This window comes from Aspergillus bombycis (assembly GCF_001792695.1).
Source record: "Aspergillus bombycis strain NRRL26010 chromosome Unknown contig00021, whole genome shotgun sequence".
Taxonomy (NCBI): domain Eukaryota; kingdom Fungi; phylum Ascomycota; class Eurotiomycetes; order Eurotiales; family Aspergillaceae; genus Aspergillus; species Aspergillus bombycis.
In genome coordinates, this window is record NW_019170023.1 from 347,643 (window position 1) to 361,186 (window position 13,544).

Below are 13,544 nucleotides of genomic sequence, written 5' to 3' on the forward strand. Positions count from 1 at the left end.
CTCAGTAAAGTGGATTGGACAGCTTTCATTTGGACATAATTCCCCCCAGTGTCTAAAAGATGACTGTTAGTTGTTACTTATCTCAAGTGGATTTATAGCTAGTTACCTTTCAACATTGATGAGCGCTTCGCGAAACGATACAATGTCATCATCCCATGTATTACCAGCAAATTCGAAGGGAATAATTGTTTTCCCATGGTCTAAATGGAACGCACTAGCTAGTCCCGGGTTATTCTCTTCAGTCTCCAGTAGATAAAGTTGAAATAGGGTTGACTTCGGAATTTGCTGCTTGATTTGCGTCTTCTGTTCATCGCTAAGTGTGTCGAAATCATCAGGGCGTTTGAATAACATGGGTCCTAGATAATCAACCAGTGGCGATGCCTTGACCTGAAGAAGAATTGGACCGGCCCATGATCCCTGCCAGTCAATGACAGCGGTAATATGTCTATTATCAATAAATAGATTTGAGGAATGGAGATTCATATGCCACAGAAGAGAGCGAGTTAACTGTTTATCAATTTTCAAAAGATAAGGGGCAACAGTGAGATATTTTTCAAGGGGCTGTATGTGAACCCCTGGGTCATTTTGGGCCGCAGAAACCAGAGGAGGGTCCTTAGAGACTTTTGGAACAGCGTATTTCTCAATCCATGAACTTTCGCGACGGCCTACAGACGTAGCATATTCTAGTGGGTTTAGCCCTAAACACTGATTGTTAGTTATGAGAGGGTTCTTTCGTTATAATAGGAGTGGAATACGAACAAGGGTCCCGGTCAAGTTTCATTTCTGATCGTTCCGTTTTCCAAAACCCCCTCTCGCCTGATGGCCTAATAGTGAACTTTTTAAGAGCTTTTTCTTTTAATTCCGGTGGTATGTTGCTTATGATTTCTGCCGGAACAGCATCCTCAACTGCATCACTTGCCAAGCAAATATTTCCATGGCTGGCAAACATATAAGCAACAGCGCGTACCAGCGGGCACAGATACTTGCTGTGAAAACGACAAAGACAAAAGCTTGGCCTCTCTTGAAACAAGTCCCTTCATAATTTCGAGTTTTAAATCAGGAGAAATATGATCCCATACGTTCTCAAGTTGCTGCCCCGCAGCTTCCTCCATAAGGATATATTCTGTCCCGACATCGTTTTCATTGCTACTGCTCCAGCTGTAGACCTTAGGAACAGGTATATCAAGTATTGTTGGAACCTAGTGTGAAAGTCAGTTTCAATGAATTTCTTAACCAGCAGTAGGAACGCGCTCTCACAAATTCCATCGTAGCACCTTCCGATGCAGTTGTGTAAAACGGAGGGCCAGCATTCAGATTGGGAATACGTGCTATGACTATTTTCATCATCCATAATAAGACGAAACACCTTGTTATACCCTCCTACTGCTAATTTTCGCATGGACACGAAGTGCTTGAGCCCACGCTCTCGGCTGCTACTTTCTGTAGGGCGACAAAGTCAAAAGGTTTGCACCTATCATTCAACTGCTGCTCCTTATCTCACAGCCATCGTCCACTTGTGTATCGAAAAAAATCTTCGTGTTCCGTTTGGGGGGGAAGGGAGCTTCCGCTGACTTGCGGTAGCCATTTTGCGAGCCAACAGTTGGGATCCGCAAGAGGGGAGAATTGATAAAGGCCCTGCGACAAAACGAGCGCGTTGAGGGTATAGAGGTATATGGGGACGGCCCAATTGTCGCAAAAGTGGAGGAAAGGAGTGGTGTATGTGAGGATGCATTGCTCGCGCCTCTTGGTTACATTATTCTGGTGATGGACGAATAAGTGATGTTAAAGAAGAGGCTGACCGGCACACCGTACAGTAGGTAGGTGGCAAACTGCTATGTTATTTTCTTGACACCCGGCCAAGTACTACGGCGCAACAAGAAACCCACACAGGTAGTACTGCTTTCACTCAATTCGAGGTCATAGCAGCTGGTATGTTGGGGGCTTGGGTCGGAAAGAGCGCGAAAAGAGGACATATCAGCGACGTTAGTTTTCGAAATGTTTGTAATGGCAACCAATCTCTGCTAATAGACTTCTAGAAGCTTGATGTAATAGTATAATAAGATCTGATTTCTTTATCCAGTGACCTATATGGTCTACGTGGTAAGTGTAGGTCAGCTGATCATTTGGCTAGATAGATAGCTACCTACCTGTTTAGGTGATAGCAATCTACAGTTGACAGATCCTTTATAAGCATCAGTGTTACTTTGCAGGGAGTTATATCCCGCCAAGTTGGCATATTAAGATGAGGAATAACGGTCGAGTATACGCTATAAGTATTTATTAAATGATGAAAAGAACGACAGTGCATTTTTAGAGTCATATATTATGAGTACACAGATTCGCACAATATATGTGAGCAGGACTGCATGCCAAACCCGCTATAGTAGACTAGATTCCGAGTTTGACACCAAACAACCGCTATCCAATTTTTCAAGGAATTCTGGTTGGGCCTTTCTTCTTTGGTTTGGACTGTATAACGTCCTCGGCATCTTCATAAGGAAAGGGGAGTGATTTCGGCTCCGGTTTCGAGGGCGAGTACCATCTAAAGGCCATCCACGCCGCAGCTGCTCCGGCGACAACGCTAAAGGCGGCTGGGTTTTGGGGGCTGATTAGTGTCGACACAAATTAGTATCATCCAAGACAAAGCGGATCACCACTTTCAGCTTGTCATGAGGTTTGTGGCTATTCACTTACCGCATGGGCGCTCGTCCACCCGGGATAGTTACTGCCATGTTTGAGGTCGTATGTCTGTTGTTACATGTCTCGCAAGTACATATAGAGTAAATGTGAAGCTCTAGGGAAATAGGGAGAGCAACGTTTATTTAAGAGTGTTTCAGCGACGCAACATGACGCAAGACTCTTGCCACCGACATAATACGAGCCAGAAGTCAAAGGTTGGGTTTACTGTCACTTGACAGGGTTCTCGCCCGGTCTAGTCCCATCAATGGAGATTGTCTGCAGACTTCGCGCGGCGACCTGATACCGAGACCTTACTGGTTGGATGATGGAAGGTTTCATTTAGGGTCTTAAGTGCCATGGTAGTATGGATATCCTCTACCTAGAACGGGAAGCCCTAACTACAATAATATCATTATTGCCTATATTAATTCTCCACTGACCATGCTTAATTATTTTCTTACATATATATCCGTTTTACTATTATTTCAAATATCTATTTTTTCTTTCGGCTGTATTTACTCCTAATGTTTAGCTATATTGCCACTGGGAGTATGGATCAAAGCTTCCCAGGCCTCAGAATGATAGCGCATTTGATGAGAGACGCGAGTTTGAGATTTGGGATTTGGGATATATAGGGAGGTCTTGCAGTTACTATACAATGGAGTCCAAGTTAACTTCTGTTCAGATGACATGCTACCATATGAGATCGTGAGATTGAAAGGGCATGTTCTATTATTTTTTACCGCTCCCTATGTTTCAACTTACTCTTTTACATTTGCCAGGAATTAAATCGAAGCCGTGACGTCCCTCCTTGATAAGATGTGACAAGATCCGCGCTTGCTGCACACCCGCGGAGGTTGCAATAATATCGAGTATTTGCGCAATCCAGTTCTTCGTATGAGGCGATATATCCGTACAGTCAGCAGCAACGAACAAAGGCCATGGTAATCGAGCGACACCCCCAAAACCAGCTTCACCCGATGTAAAGAAGTGAGGGACGCTAGCGCAGACGTCCTTCACCAATTGCTTATTAATGGTGCTAGACTTGAGCATTATTTGCTGGGACTCAGGCATTGCCTGTCGCTCAGACGCCCCGAGACACATTGTTCGGATCATCTCATGAAGAACAATCCGTGCTTGGCGATAGTGGTTCCAAAGCACTGCGACGTTGATACCCGGGTATACATGATATGCCTCATCGTAGCTGCAGACGGGTATGCCGCCACTAGAGGAAGACGGCGAGTGACTGGCTACTGTAAACTGCCAGGCTCGACCCAGAGAACTTGCCCATGATACCAAATCAGCATCGAGGCGGAGAGCTTGTCGAATCAACGGTGCGATGTTTCCACGAAAGCCATCATTCTTGTATGCCTCCTTTATCCTAATCGAGAGATCATTGAACATAATTAGAATATTGTAGAAATCATCAAATACTTGAGAATTAGTATCAAAGAGGGTTCTTGCATGATTTGATAACGCAGTTATTGTTGGTGAGCTATAACAATTCGTCCTGAAGAATATGTTCATCATAGCCTGAAAATAACCTGTTAGCACCCAGACAGATATCAGCGTTCAAAACGAGGAATAGCTCACAATTTGTAACCGGGCACTGTTGAACAACCCTAGCCCAGTTGGTGAGTCGAATTGCTGCACGCCTCGTAACTCAAGGAGCTTTATCGCTCCTTGGGCATGATTGAGCCAAGCGTCCATCATTTGCGATTTATGCCCTGAGATAATCTGTTTTCCCACGGGTTAAAAAGCAGCCCCCAAATCAACACTCTACTTAGACACATTACCTCGTACAAACTCAGCGTTACCACGGCCCCCAAAGTGGAGTCGGACGTAGCCGAGACTGCGTCCTGCAGATTCGTATTGGTGGCCCGCAAGGCTTTGCTGTATTCCTCTGCCGCCAATCGCCTCAGCTCAGGTAAATGGTGAATTCTCGACATACATGCCAGCCCTACAGCTTTTACTGTGGCTTGAAGTGCACCGGAGGGGTCGGTGTTCAACAGATTCGTCAAGTAGGGGAGTACGCCCCGATTCTGGCTCGTGCCGACATAATACTTGAAGATATGGGACATAGCCTGCTCCTGGATGGGGGTAGACAAATAAATTAACGGCGGCGTCTTCGAACTCTCTGCAGTAGGGGGCTGGGCCGCCTTTCGGGTAGCGGCAGCCCGGGCCAGGGCTTTGGCAGTAACGGCTGTCGTCTGATCATAGATACGAAGGGCTCGGGGATCTTGGTACCCCGGGCATTCTTTCTTCATCCGCGAGCATTGGGAGCATGAAGGCTGCCTCCGGTCGCACTATCATTGGTCAATTAGTGATGGTTCAACATGGTATGGGAGTGTCGACGTACTTTTAGCCGCCGCTTCCGGCATAGGGCACACCCTGGGCTGGGCTTTCCTCTGTATACCATGGTAGTAGCCTAAAGGGGTAAGGAGTTCGGAAGGCGAAGTTACAGGGTGGGATCTTCTCGCTTAAGATACGTTGGGGTCAGTGAAGTGATCTGTGGGGGCTGTTGTCGGGGTCGGAGCTTCCTACGAAAAGGAGACTAGTAGCAGAGCATCTCCCAGTTCCATTTCAGCCCCGGCTCAGCTGCGGGAATGTGCACTGAGATCCACAGGAGGACAGGGCAGTGTTTACTTGGTGCGTGGGGCTGATAATCACATCTACTTATTCCACTAAATCTTCGCGCTTATCCTAGTACAGCAACCAGATCGGTGCTTAGGGCTTACTTGGGGCCTTAGAGCTGTTTAAGCCTCGAGGATTGCGTAAGTTATATTAACGTTGGGCCCAAAGAAGCATTTGTTGCCCACCAGGGTTGAGCCTTCGGAGCATCTACCTACTAGTACTACTAGTAGTATTCGATTAAGCATTATTCGGTTGCCCACTAAGTTATCGCCAATCACATTCCGCTCTTAGACTTTTAGACACTACATACGTCGACTATAGAGCCCCATGGCTGTCAAACCCATATTGATTAGAGAAGAAATTGGTAGACATGTTTAGAATGCGTGGATGATTGTGATTGTCTCATTTTTCTGATGGCCCCTAAAGTAGCAAAATTGTTTGACACATAGCAAAGGCTTAAATAGAAAGCCATTCCCCGAAAGACAGACCGAAAGAGCCTACATCATCAGGCCCGTTCCTCTCTAAACCCCTTCCACAGTCCAGCAGCCTTGTTCATAAGAATGAAGAATACTTGTCTCCTTGGCACAGTTGCCGTGTGCCTCGTTCCTGGTATGTACGCGCTGGAAACTATGAATATCTCCATTAGTCGCTATATTTCTTCCCATCAGTCGAGGGACTAATGCCATCTTCGATACAGGCATAGCGGCGAGTCCTTCTATCTCAAGCCAACATCAGGTTGCGAATGTCAAGCCTCGCGCACTACCTAATGCTCTGGACGGATATGCCCCGGTCCACGTTACATGCCCGAAGACACGGCCCAGTCTCCGAAACGGCACAGCGCTCTCACCCGAAGAGACGTCTTGGCTTGAAGCTCGACGTGGCAAAACTCTACCTGCTCTAAAAGACTTTTTCGGGCATGTCCAGATTGATGGATTTGATGCTGTGAGCTATCTCGAGAGTCACTCTCGTGACTTAACCAACATACCCACGATTGGCCTTGCCATATCAGGGGGTGGGCTGACAGCAGCTTTAAATGGTGCTGGTACTTTCAAAGCCTTCGACAGCCGCACTGAAGGTACAATGGCCAAGGGCCAACTAGGTGGTTTACTGCAGTCGACCACCTATTTTTCTGCCCTCAGCGGCGGCTCTTGGATGCTTGGCTCAGCCTATGTCAACAATTTCACGACGGTTTCTGCATTGCAGGAGCAGGGAAACCTCTGGAACTTTTCTAGCGGGAATATCTTCGCGGGACCACCAAACATGGATCCACAGGAGTTCTGGGGTAATATTACAGCTCAGGTCAAGACAAAACGGGCAGCTGGCTTTGTGACTAGTGACCCGGATGTTTGGTAAGCACTAAAACTCTTCTTATATGAAATAAGACTAACCAATCGTTCAGGGGTCGGGTGCAAGGCTATTTCTTTTTCAATGCCAGCCATGGAGGTGTTGACTACACCTGGTCCTCCATTGCAAAGACCCAAGCGTTCCAAGATGCCGAAATGCCACTGCCAGTAGTGGTGGTCAAGGGGCAGTCTTCTGACAAAGCCCTTGAGGCACCGACCAATTCAGAGCCGATTTATGAGGTGTCGCCTTGGGAGTTCGGCACATACGATAACTCTATCCATGGCTTCGTACCATTAGAATACCTAGGTACTCGATTCATCAACGGTATAGTACCAGAGAACGAGACCTGCGTACGTGGCTTCGATAATGCCGGCTTTATCACGGGCTCATCGAGCGACATCTGGAACCAGGGAAAATCCGCCGATATAGCTGGAACCCTAGAATCGATGCTCCCTGGAATCTCCACGCAGGATCCCGAGGAGGCACAATTTCTCAAACTTGTTATCGCAGAAGTTATTAGCGCCACCAACTCAACCAACTCGACATTGACTGGATCCGCGGCCTATGAGCCTAACCCCTTCTACCAGTACAATACGAACTCGTCACCCTTTGCGCACGACAAGCGACTGACTATTGTGGATGGTGGCGAAGGCGGCCAAAATATTCCATTCAACCCGCTGATACAGCGAAAACGCAACGTGGATGTGATATTCGGCGTTGATTCTCTTGGTTCCGATGGGTCTTGGCCGACGGGCTCAGCCATCATCAGCACGTATGAGCGCACCCTCGACGACCTAGCCAACACCTCCTTCCCATATATCCCAGACCAAAATACCATCCTAAACCTGGGTCTGAATGCTCACCCCACATTCTTCGGCTGCAATAGCTCAAACCTGACCACACTCGCTCCGCTAGTCGTCTATTTGCCCAACCACCCTGTCACGTATAATGCCACAACTACCCTTACGGACACCGACTTCAGCTCCGCCCGCCGTGACGGATTCATCATGAATGGCTATAATGTCGCCACCCAGGCGAATGGTACCCTTGATTCCGAATGGACAACCTGCGTCGGTTGTGCAATTCTCAGCCGTTCCTTTGATAGGACCGGCACTACAGTTCCTGAGGCTTGCAATCGGTGTTTCCAGCGTTACTGCTGGAATGGAACGATTGATGATCAGACTCCAGCGCCGTATAACCCCTCAGTGCTGTTGCCGAATACCACTTCGACGGCTGGCACAAGCCCGACTGCTTCTAGCATGGGCTCCTCGCTTGATTCCGCGGTCTGGTCAGCCATTGCTATGGTTGGAATGGCCCTTTTCGTGATCGGCTAGTTTGATTTGGATAGAGATGCCGTAAATTATATTGATATTGGGTTTCAATAATAGACTTATCCATGCCTAATTTATTGTCCTTTGTCTTTTTTCCGTCGCGCTCTTTATTTCAGGTTATATTCATATATTTATTATCTGGCTCCCCACAAGAGCCTCACCCGACTGGTGTCTCTTGAGTACGAATAGAACAAATGATCAGTTAAAAACCTTGTCTCTGACTCTCTGTGGACTCTGAAAAATTTGGACACGCGCCATCAGAGATCGATTTCGAAAGTCTGTCCCGATATCAATACAGGACGGAGGAGCGGTAGTTACATCGAATTTTTGACCTGGGTATTGCTTCTTGTAGCCTCTTGGTGACTGAAAACATAATTGACAATCGAGGCTCAGCAGGCTCAGGATTCGTTACATTCAATTGCCAAGATCTCATTATCCGCCCTGATCTGTGCCTGTCAAATGACGTCAGTGGCGCATTGACCTTGGCGCTCGTGGGTAGTGGAGTGAAGGCTGACTCAGTCGCACTATGAGATAGTTATACGGACCACTCGGAGAGTTCTGGCCAGACATGATATCGGCCTATATGGGTTTCGAATTACGGTTACGACTACGGTCTGTCAGGGTATACCTACTGTGTACTAGTACACCCGTGACATCGTAGAATGCAACCATGAGGACAGGGGTACGTGATTGTATGATTGGTCGACAGCTGTACATCCGCGGGAGGGCCAATCAGGGAACGAGAGGGCAATTCCGAGAGTTCCGCGTTCGGATGAATAATCGCTTACAACAAAGCCAGCAGCAGTTCCATTCAGACGCAATTTGGAGCTTCCTGTCATTCTCGCCTTGCCGTCGGTCAGTTCCTGCAATGGTGTAGCCGGTCAGACTCATTGTATTCCCAAGTCACTCCCCACTCTCCCATATCCTTATGACCGTCGCCCCTCCATCGCCGGACTCCCCCGCAGAGGAGCTCCAGCAGCGCCCTCCGCGGTACTCCGGCGAGGATACAACCCCGACCAGCAAACGCGAGATCTGGGGCTGGTATGCGTATGGAATTGCAGCGGAGGTATTTGCTGTCTGTGGTGTAGGTAAGGCAAACTACTCCAGAGTATTTGTTCTTATCATTCTAGTCCGAGTGGTACTAATCAGATCGGCGCAATAGGTTCTTTTCTGCCTCTCACATTGGAACAACTGGCACGCGAACGAGGAACCTTTAAATCTAGCCACCTACCGTGCGTCGGTCCCGGTTCACCGTCTACATCTGCGAATGGCACGGCCCCTGCTATGCTCCGTCGCGATGGAGCCGAAAACGATCAATGTGTCGTAGGAGTATTGGGTTTGAACATCAACACCGCCAGTTTCGCTATGTATACCTTCTCGCTGGCAGTGCTCGTCCAGGCATTGACCCTTATATCCTTCAGCGCCTTAGCAGACTATGGTATGGCTTATCCCAGTGTTGACAATTATCGAGCCAAACTGCTGACAACATCGTTACCCTTCAGAGAATAACCGTAAAACCCTCCTTCTGGCATTCGGTTTCATTGGGTCCGCCACGAGTATGTTATTCGTCTTTATTGCGCCGCCGGTATTCGTCTTGGGGGCCCTCTTGGTTGTCATCGGAGTTACCTGTTTAGGTTCATCTTTTGTGGTGCTCAACTCTTTCTTACCTGTCCTGGTCGCAAACGATTCGTCCATCGAAAAGACTCCCAAGGCCGCTGAGGAGTTGCATCCCATGAGCCCCGATGGAGAATATATTCACCCGAGAGACTCTTTCTCGGCGAGCGATGCAGAATCGGGGCCTCGCCCAGCAGCAGAAGCGGGCTCTGGGGCATCATCAGGCCCCACTTCGCCGGAGCTACAGCTGTCCACGCGCATTTCATCTAAAGGTGTCGGGCTGGGGTACTGTGCTGCTGTTCTTGTGCAAATCCTGAGTATTTCGCTCCTGTTTGCACTTTCTAAGACGTCGATTTCGAAGGTTTCCGGGACGCTTCCACTGCGGTTCGTATTGCTGTTGGTCGGCATTTGGTGGTTCTCGTTTACGATGGTCACTCGAAAGTGGCTGCGCGCTCGGCCAGGACCCCCACTGAATACCTTGAATACCGGTGGGCAGGTGAAACGGTGGCGTGTGTGGTTGCGACTCGTCGGGTTTGCCTGGAAATCTTTGTGGAAGACAGTTAAGATTGCGGTGCAGCTGCGGGAGGTTTTGGTGTTCCTGGCCGCGTGGTTTCTCCTATCCGACGCTATGGCCACCGTATCTGGAACGGCAATCCTCTTCGCGCGCACGGAGCTCAAGATGAGCACTACACTTGTCGGCCTGTTGTCCATCACCGCAACCCTGTCCGGCATGGCTGGTGCCTTTTTCTGGCCTGTGGTCTCGCGACGGTTCGGGCTGAAGTCGAACCATACAATTATGCTATGCATTGCGCTATTTGAGATTATTCCTTTGTACGGCATGCTGGCATATATTCCTCTCTTCAAGAAGTGGGGTGTGATCGGTCTGCAGCAGCCGTGGGAGATCTTCCCGCTCGCCATTGTCCACGGTGTGGTATCGGGTGGCCTGGCTTCCTACTGCAGGTCCTTCTTCGGATTGCTCATTCCTCCTGGCAGTGAAGCCGCGTTCTACGCGCTGTACGCTGCAACGGACAAGGGCAGTTCGGTCATTGGACCGGCTATCGTAGGAATGCTCATTGATGCGACCGGACAGGTACGGTCGGGATTCTTCTTCATCGCACCCTTGATCTTGATGCCAATCCCGCTCATCTGGATGGTCAATGCTGAAAAGGGCCGAAGAGAGGGGGTGGCCATGGCCCAGCGTCTGGAGAAGGGCCACGAGACGGAGATGAGTGAGCAAACTGAGGAAGCCGAAGGACTCCTGGCACGAGGTATATAAATCACGACTGGGCTATATAACGGGTGCATGCGGACATGATGATAATGGGTATTTAGATCATGAATACATCTAGAGATTGAATACCTCTTTTAACGTCCTCTACCTATCCGTACAAATCGTCACTATGTATCGTACAAATAATGTAATCTACCCTTTTGCACCCCCACATCAGAGGTATTCACCGTGTGTCAGATACCATATCTACCTCGGACGGGGAGGGAAAAAAAAAAAAAAAGGCCAACACCAACGTCGAACCTCGACCAAGTCCATCCCAACCAACCATACAAACTCCACCAAACACAGTCGAAACCCACCGCTATCTATCTCCCAGTATTCGGAACATCAACCGGCCCATCCACAAACCTCCCCGCAGAACTCTCATTCTTCTCCAAATCCGCCTTCTCCTCAGCCCCAGCAAAAGTCGACTCCCTCATAAACGGACTCCGCCTCCTAATCTCGGGCCCCTTCAGCACCAAAACAACAGGAACAACACTCAACGCCACGCCAATAAACCCCAATAAACTACCAGCCCACCCATACCCCAAGTTCTCAAAGAGCTGATAACTCGCCAGCGGCAAAAACGCCCCGAACGAATTCCTGCCCAGACTGGCCGCGCTCAATGCCGAAGCGGCATACTTCTCGTACGCATCCGTCAGATAATTGACAACAGCCATGTAGATGGAATAAATGCCCAATCCGGTCGCCGCAATGCCACACGTCGGGACGATCCAATGCACGTCCGGGAAGCTGCTCCATCCGTACCAGAATAATCCCCCGGCAAATAGCAGACTCCCCGGGATGGAGGTGTAGAGTCTGGCTTCGGGGATGGGGACGCCGGGGTTCTCTTTGTTGCGGGATGCAGAGCGCAGGTAGATCATGTCCTGGAGGGGGTTGACTAGAGTGCCGATTAGGGCGCCGACGGAAATGGCGAGTTGGATGAGGCCCGTTTGGAGGGTGTTCATGCCGTAGTTTGTGGAGAAGGTCTGCACGACGCTGCTGAAGAAGAGGAAGAGGATGCCCCATGCGAAGCTGATCCAGAGGGTGAAGAAGGCGACTACGGGCTCGGTGAAGAGCATGCGGGTCGGCCGTTCGAACGACACCTGCAGGAGTTTCCAGATGCTTGTGTGGTCGAGTTCCACTTCAGCATAAATGGGGCGTCCTGTTTCGCGGCGCAGTTTCTTTGCGCGGCGGGCGAGGATCACGTCTGCTCGTGTTTCGTATAGGAGGAACCAGAAGACCGGGATTAGGCCTGCGTTGTAGATTATTTGAATGTAGAAGATCCTGATTTGGTGGTTAGCTTTGGATGGTGGTTTGTATACTTTGTGGATGGGTGCTCACCATCGCCATGGGTCATTTTTATGAATCGCTTGGATTACAGACCCCACGAATGGACCCAGTGCGATGCCGATGACGCTCGTCAGTCCGAATAGGGACATCGGTACGCTTCGGGCTTTGTCGCCGTACCAGACGTCGCTGATGCTCCCACCTACGATGTTGATGGCTACGGACGAGGCGCCTCCGCCGAAGAAGCGGGTCACGACTAGGGTCGCGAAGTTCTGAGCGAATGCGGATGGAAACAGCGAGATGACGAGGATGGTGTATGCTACGAAGTACCCTGGCATGCGGCCGGACGATTCCGTCAAGGGAACGAAGATCAGCGGCCAGAAGGCGGCGCCCATGTTCCACGAGGTTGTCGCCCAGGCGAGGTTCGGAAATGGCTCATTCTGCACATGGAAGCGCTCGGCCATGTAGTCGTTGCCTGCGCCATAGGATCCAGCGGGAATACCCGTGAGAATTGATCTGTGTAGTTTGCATTAGCATATGCGTGCGTTCGTATAGGGTTGGAGTGGGAATGGCTTGCGTAGTGCCCAACATACATGATGCAGACGGTGACGGTCAAGGTCCATTTGTAGGATGTGCTCCAATTGAAACTAGATCATTTTCTCAGCGAGCTTCTAGAGTTTCTCGGCCGGACATACGGGTTATCTGGATCATCTTTCCCGTTCCACGTGTGAAGCTCAATCTCTTGGTCGCGGATATCATTATGGCTTACGACGCCGACATGGCGATCTCGATTGAAGAACGACCGCACCCTACATCAAAGTCACGAGTCAATAAAACCAAGTCAAATCAAGTCAACGAGCGTATGATTCGTTTCAACTAACCGGCCCAGAAACGAATCATCAAAATTATTATCATGCGATGTACTCGCCCTACGCAATGAGGGGGCTTCGACGGGATCGGACGACATTAGCGCGTGAATTGGGTCTCAAGGTCCCCAATTGATCAACAAAGATGGAGATGAATATGGAACTAGTGTCGCTGCGTCGCTGCTATCTAGGTCTAGGACGACATGCCTTGTTAGCAAGTGGAACCTTAGGAACCCACCTCGTGTCGTCATTGAAGCAACATTATCCGGTTGGTTCTGAGATTCCTTGTAGGGTTTTCATTCCCATCACACGCCCTGCAATACGAGCTCTCATAATGTTCTACTAATGCTATCATAATCCCTTACGCTTATGCCCTTACTACGGAAAAAGCGCTCTCATAACTTTCTCGTAATGATATTCTAATGCGCCACAAAACACAATTAAACCGCGCGAGATTGCATTGCCCAATAGTAGTTCGTGGACTGATCGGAAGGGGCAGGAGATAAGTCGTGATAT

General features: G+C 49.3%; 4 protein-coding genes across 4 annotated transcripts; 2 read left to right on the forward strand and 2 right to left on the reverse strand.

The window, feature by feature from the left end:
* Nucleotides 1–3,435: 3,435 nt before the first annotated feature.
* ABOM_004377 (Zn(II)2Cys6 transcription factor) lies at nt 3,436–5,098 on the reverse strand (the record flags this gene model as incomplete). The annotated part of the gene is made up of 4 exons (XM_022531507.1): nt 3,436–4,212; nt 4,273–4,416; nt 4,476–4,985; nt 5,039–5,098. The coding sequence occupies 4 exons, from the start codon at nt 5,096–5,098 to the stop codon at nt 3,436–3,438; spliced, it is 1,491 nt and encodes a 496-aa protein (XP_022391395.1).
* Nucleotides 5,099–5,873: 775 nt separating this feature from the next.
* On the forward strand, nt 5,874–7,991 carry ABOM_004378 (lysophospholipase 1; the record flags this gene model as incomplete). The annotated part of the gene is made up of 3 exons (XM_022531508.1): nt 5,874–5,922; nt 6,011–6,662; nt 6,713–7,991. 3 exons carry the CDS (start codon nt 5,874–5,876, stop codon nt 7,989–7,991), a joined length of 1,980 nt encoding a protein of 659 aa, XP_022391388.1.
* Nucleotides 7,992–8,916: 925 nt separating this feature from the next.
* ABOM_004379 (MFS transporter) lies at nt 8,917–10,878 on the forward strand (the record flags this gene model as incomplete). Its single annotated transcript, XM_022531509.1, has 3 exons — nt 8,917–9,076; nt 9,151–9,426; nt 9,491–10,878. 3 exons carry the CDS (start codon nt 8,917–8,919, stop codon nt 10,876–10,878), a joined length of 1,824 nt encoding a protein of 607 aa, XP_022391387.1.
* A 320-nt stretch (nt 10,879–11,198) lies between these two features.
* Nucleotides 11,199–13,129, reverse strand: ABOM_004380 (MFS multidrug transporter; the record flags this gene model as incomplete). The annotated part of the gene is made up of 5 exons (XM_022531510.1): nt 11,199–12,159; nt 12,217–12,678; nt 12,756–12,809; nt 12,858–12,971; nt 13,044–13,129. 5 exons carry the CDS (start codon nt 13,127–13,129, stop codon nt 11,199–11,201), a joined length of 1,677 nt encoding a protein of 558 aa, XP_022391456.1.
* Nucleotides 13,130–13,544: the final 415 nt, after the last annotated feature.